General features: G+C 41.3%; 1 protein-coding gene across 1 annotated transcript; it reads left to right on the forward strand.

Annotated features, from left to right (window-relative positions):
• The first annotated feature begins 2,581 nt into the window (after positions 1-2,581).
• On the forward strand, positions 2,582-5,013 carry LOC106920335 (regulator of G protein signaling 9 binding protein). Its single transcript, XM_014991283.2, has one exon. It carries the CDS (start codon positions 3,296-3,298, stop codon positions 4,031-4,033), a length of 738 nt encoding a protein of 245 aa, XP_014846769.1. The 5' UTR covers positions 2,582-3,295; the 3' UTR covers positions 4,034-5,013.
• Positions 5,014-6,238: the final 1,225 nt, after the last annotated feature.

Here is a 6,238-nt window from a genome sequence, read left to right on the forward strand (position 1 = left end):
TTTAAGTGTAAAATTTGTTTGGGAATGTTATTCTTTGAGTCAGGGTAAAAGTATGACTAACATGTTGTAGGGTTCTTGGTGCAGAGTTTTTGTATCTGTATAGTGTTTCTGTGCTCTTGCACAGAAAAGAATAATAAAATAAATCTTATTTTCCATGATGCGTTGACTCAGAAAGCAGTCAGACCACCATATGCTTAACTCATGCTACACATTGGTGTCTAACACACCAGCTTATCTTCAATCTCATTACAGGAAAATAGACAGAGACTTCTGGCTTTATTCCTTTAACCTTTCTGTGTAAAGGCTACAGTATTTAGATCCCATATTCACAGTTGTTTGCAGTCTGTAGGTCTTATCTTTTCCCACTGCACACCTCTTTCTCTTCTTAACTCAGCACTGTAATGTAAAAACGACTTTTTACATTATATCGTAATGTGTGAGCAATGTGCAAACAGTTTCAGTGAGCAAAGAGTTTTATGTTTCCAATAGCAAGCAAAGATAAGAAAAAAAATTCGTTTGTCACAACAGAAGTCATCCGAAGGTAACAGCGAGCTTCCTCACTCCATCTTGTGGCATCCCCTGCTCTTTAGTCCATTAGCTCTCCAGTGCTGTCACTGCATCATTAGGCCCCATCCGCTTCAATAATGCAAAAAGAGCGAAGCAGGCAAACACCATACAGCCTTCTTATCTGTCTCACACATCCTAGCACAGCAGGAGCCAACTTACTAACAACACATTATCCAGCCGATGGTGTGCGCAGCAGCTGGCATCATGCTGGCCTATAAAACCTGCATTAGTTGTGGCATCTCACAAAGTAATCACTGCAGACTAATTGTTAGTCACATGAAGTGAGGGCTAATAGTGAGTCTGTCAGTCTATGTGTAATGAGTGTGTGATGTGTAATGTGAAAATTAACATATGAAAATCACTTATTATGATTATTGTGTTTAAATTCATCATGGCCAGAGGTTGGTTGAGTATCCAACTATTGCATTCAAGTGAAAATGACTCGAGTAAAAAAAAAAAAAAAAAGTTATTTGAAAACTACTACTTAATCACAGAGGACTCAAGTAATACTATTTAATCTGATTTCATTCGTGTAATCATGTCTGTGTCCGGTGTATTTTTGGAGCCGGAGCAGTTCGAGATCCAAAAAAAGTGATGAAATCAACCTTTATTGAAGTTTCACAAATCAAAAAAGGCTTTCACAAATCAAAACATGGTTCTAAATATTCTGCTACTAGTTGAGAATAATCTAGTCCAGGTTTGAAGCGTCTAGGTTTTGTAGTTTTGGAATTAGAGTAGTTCTAGTTTGACCGAGATCGAGAAAAAAAGGGGCAAAAATGATCCCTTATTGAGGTTTCACAAATCAGAAAAAAAGCTTCACAAATCCCAAACATGGTTTTAAAAAACCTGCTAATAGATCAGACGAATCCAGTCCATGTTTGAAGAGTCTAGGTGTTGTAGTTTTTTTAAAGATGCAGACGGTAGTGAAAAATTAGGTGGAATCGCCCTTTAGCTATTTCCAGAATCAGAAGCCGGAATCTGAAACCAACTTCAGCTCCGTCAAACAAACGTAATAAACATTAATATGAACAGTAGTTGTAGTGATAGTAACGGTAGCAATATCATATTTATGAATTGGCAAATTTGATAACTTCCTTTTATGAAAAAGATGCCGCATTCAAATTACAATCTGCAAACTGAAGCACCCAGAATCCAGACTCTTGTGTTTATATGAGAGAATAAGATACTAAAACTGGCTTAACTGTCTTGAACCAAAGCTTTGTACTCCAAAGCACAACACATTTATGCTTAAGTTGCTTATAGTCAAAGCTTTTAGGAAGCTTCGTCTCTGTCCATCTGTTGTGGTTCAAACAAAATACAAACATAGGTTTAGGTCAGTTGCTTTGCAATATTTTCTATATGTCCTGCTAAAGGCTACAGTGCTATTACGATGAGAAATCAGAGGGTAGATATAAGTTAAACAGTAAACCATAGGAGACCCATCTAGCTAAAGTTGCCTTTCTTAGCATTAGCTGTTTGTGTTTCTGTCCATATACAGTAAAAACAAAACATCTCTTCCTAGTTATAAAGCGCAAAATATCACCATTTAACACATTTATTTTGGTTGAAATCTATCTCTTTTTGAGAGCATCTTAATTCCAGACTGAGTTTTTAGTGTGACTCTTATTTAATTGTTAATCTCATTCTAAAACACTAGCTTAATACTTACTAAAAACGGTTGATGTTAATCGTTAAACTGAAAATCGTCCACTTTCTGAATTAGATTTCTGAAATACATAGATGTATATAGATAGACTGTTGATATTTATTATTATTTTAGATGCGGCTGTGTATATTTATAATTTCTGTTACACATTAATTCAGCAAAGATTCATCAAGAGAGAGAGAAAAAAAAATCCGATTGTTTAATTCGTCTTGGACAGTAGATGGTAATATGCAGGACAGTAGATGGTAATATGCAGGAATCCAGACGGTTGAAGATGGATGATGGCTTTCCACTTCACGCACAGAGCAGCCAATGGCAGGACGCGGCCGAAGCAGATGCCTCTGTGATCAAACCAATGGGAGAGGAGCTTCCCTGTCGCCGTGTCTGCTTTCTGAACGGCGCTGTTTTGTGCGTACATGTGACCACAGAAGGCGCTCGCTGGTATTTAAACATCAACCACAGGGTGCTGAAGTGGACAGCTCCCCACGCAGATAAACAGCGCCGAGTCGAGGCGTGATGGCTGCCTATGCTCCTCCTGGTGGGTTCCTCTCGGCTTCCTCTCCTCGTAACACTGAATGAAAACACCAGTGACTCCCAACCTGCGCGTTATTTCCGAACACTGACGGAGGGAGGGAGACATCGTGCAGTAAGGCGGATGTCGGGGCACCTGTAGCTGATTCTGGATCACGGGTTCAGAAGAATCGGGTTGTTTCGCACCAGTTTCGTGTCGTTTTCTGCAGGATACACGGACTCTGGTGCCTTTTTGGTCCCGTGACGAGGAAGAGCAAATGTCACCCAAAGCCTTTTAGGTGACGGAAGCATTAATTTCTAAGCCGCTCTGTGTGCCTGCTCGTATGCAGGGGGAGCATGGATAGAGATGAATTTCCTCTGGCTGGAGCGCTGTGTGGATTTGTAGAGCGGGCGGTGTGCTCCCGTGGAAACTGAACTGGAGAGAGGGACAAAAGCACCGCAACTAACCTCGCCTTTTCCTCCAAAGATCCTTTGGTTTGTTGTTTTCCGTTTTGCTAAGGAGGATATTGCAATTTTACCCCCCAATCAGTGATGGGGAAAGAGGAGTGCAAAACAATGCTGGATGCTTTGAACAAAGTCACAGCCTGCTACAGGCATCTGGTCATCGCTCTGGGAAGCACATCGGATTCCCAGAACCTGCGAGAGGAGCTAAAGAAGACCCGCAAAAAGGCCCAGGAGCTGGCCGTGGCCAACAGGACTAAACTGACCACCCTGCTCAAAGACAAGACCATCAGCAAGGAGGACCGCGCCGAGTACGAGCGCCTCTGGGTGCTGTTCTCCAGCAGCATGGAGCTCCTGGAGGTGGACATGAAGAGATCCTTGGAGATAGGGCAGGACTTCCCCCTCAAGGTGCCCACCAGGCACCTCATCCAGACGGGCATGACCGGCAGCACGAATGCCGTGGCCGCCCGGGCCATGAGCGTCCAGAACATGAAGTACGAGGCCGACAGCAACATCGACACGGCGGACCTCAGGGACCTGCAGACCGAGATCACGCAGGTGAGCCAGATGATGGAGGAGATGGAGATGAAGGTGCAGGTGGCGCCGTGGGCCGTGGTGGCGAAACAAGAAGCGGGCGCCGAGCTCAAGTCCAACATGAGCGTGGGGAACTCTTCCGTGGGTGTCATCTCCATCTGCGAAGAGGAGCCCAAAGACGATGAAGGTGGAGGCGGCAGGGAGGGGGGTTCTGGGTCGATCGGCGCCGTGGTGGTGTTCTTTGTCATCGTGGCAGTCGCTCTGGTTCTAGGATATTTAGTTGTCAATATGTAGTGAACTGTCTGACCAACAGCAGAGCCCTGAAGGACACCTGCTCGGCTTTCCACGGGAGACATCCGCGTGAAAAGGCAAGAGCTCTACAAGACAGAGAGGGGGTGAAAAAACAAATGTTCCTACCCAAAGTTTTAAATCTTTCTTGGATTTTTGAATGTATTTGGTGGATCTGAGGAGTTGCACTTGATAAAACATAGGCTACTAAAATATTATAGACAACGTGAGCCTGCGGAGAGAACGACCATTGGTCCTTAAAGGCATTTGGAGGGGGGCAATAGGTCATGTATTTTTGGACGGGAGGGAAAAAAAAGTCATAAAATTACGTGACAGTGTCTGGCCATCAGAGGGATATACACAACACGTAATCCAAGTGGATTAGTGGAAAAGCTCAAGCGTAAATGTAGCCGATGGTTAAGTATCCCGGTTGATGTCCATCTGACTGATGCTTTAAAGTCTCGATTTCACTCCAGAACAGTCAGGTGTGTTCACGCAAAGCAGGTTGAAACATCTCGTCTTAAAATTAGGTTTATGCCTTTGGAAGCTAGAGCCAGCAGTTAATCCCTACGCATCACTTTGGTAGGTTGGTGCACAAATCTGCACTGCTCCACCGTCCTGACAGCACAGTTTTAATGCACCGTAATAATCTCTACAATTGCACTGTAATAGGCCTGCATCTTACTGAACTCAACTGCATCCAATTTCAGAGGCTTCGTGAGAAACAGGACAAGATGTGAACAGTCGTTTCTTATTGCACCTTTTTTCACTGCAAAGCCTGCTCTTTGTTTCTATTCAGGGTTTTCTCTTGCGGTTTTGAATGTAAAAAAACAAAAACAACAAAAAATAACATTGCAACTTGTGAATCGAAGATTTGTACATACAATCTATGTGCAGTTTCAGGTCATGTAAATACAATCTAGTATATTTATTATAATAAAATTTTGAAACACTTTTGAAGATGTGAATTCAGTTTCGAGAAAGCTCCGCCGGTGGTGCACAATCTCCGTATGTCATTTGACAGTTGCCTTTGAGAAAAATCTCACCAGCATTAGTTGTGATGAATGTCAGATCTGGATCACTACAAAAACGGAGATACATACCTGCATTGAACTTAGAGATATTTCAAGCAGGGGATTAGTCTCAGACTTAACAACCTTAGTGTTAAATTATCATGAAAGCAGAGTGACACAGATGCTCCTTTAGCTTCTTAGTAGTTTTAAATCTAAGAGTATTTAGAAGTATTTCTGGACTGGCACCAGGGTGAGACTAGTAGTGATGGGATGATTGTCCCGGGTCACAATGAACTTAGTGAGCTGGAGAAAAATAGATGTGGACTATAGACACTTAACTTTCTAATCTACAAACGTGGATTAAGCCTTTCACCGAATGTTTGAAGTTCAAACAAAATCTACGTAGATACATTTGATGCACTCATAAAACAAAATAAGGAAAAGACTGAAATAGTGTGCTCATATAATTTGCTTTCTTTGTCAAAAAGCCTTAACAACAAATTTTGTTTTGTTTAGTTTTTCGGGATATTGAAATAATTTTTGACCGATTATAAACTGCATGTGAAGATACAAAACAAGTGTAATATTGAAGATTAAAGAAATATTGATTTTAATGTGTGTTGGGTTCAGAACGTTGAAATACTGAGTTAAAAACTGACACTCAGAGAAGAACTAAGCAGTTTTATGACAGCATAACTATTGTCATTCTTTATCATTAGTAGGTTCTAATCATTATATACTAAATTTAGAATTTTCCAAAGTTCTTTTTGTAATGATTTTAAAGAGGGAAGCTGCATGGGATAAATGAGCTGAGCGGCACTTTTCGTTAGTTACTATGCAAACCAGTAATCCGTATTCGCTGACATGATTTCCTCAATAATCTGTTTAAGCAGCCGTTTGTTGGGAATCTAATGAGAACTCTGTTAAAATGAGCACTTACTTAATATAAACAGTCACCTCATCAACTCATGGGCGACTTCCGGTGTCTAAAGAGCAGTTAGAGGCTGGATACATGTAGGGATGTCAAAGAAACATGTTTAATTATGGCCAAATTGTCCTTCATGCCGATCCAATCAATAAATTAGAAAATTATGTCAAAATTATGTTTTATTTCCTCAATTCTAGTCACAAAGTCAAACACATTATGCAGATTAATTGACCCTGTTAATGGTTGTTCTTTATTCCTATCTATCCATCA

The sequence above is a fragment of the Poecilia mexicana genome, unplaced genomic scaffold (genome assembly GCF_051168715.1).
Source record: "Poecilia mexicana isolate PSO_F unplaced genomic scaffold, ASM5116871v1 scaffold_3, whole genome shotgun sequence".
Classification (NCBI taxonomy): Eukaryota; Metazoa; Chordata; class Actinopteri; order Cyprinodontiformes; family Poeciliidae; genus Poecilia; species Poecilia mexicana.

Excerpts from the sequence above, each read along its gene's own strand:
- LOC106920335 (XM_014991283.2), top strand. The coding sequence starts at position 3,296 with ATGGGGAAAGAGGAGTGCAAAACAATGCTGGATGCTTTGAACAAAGTC.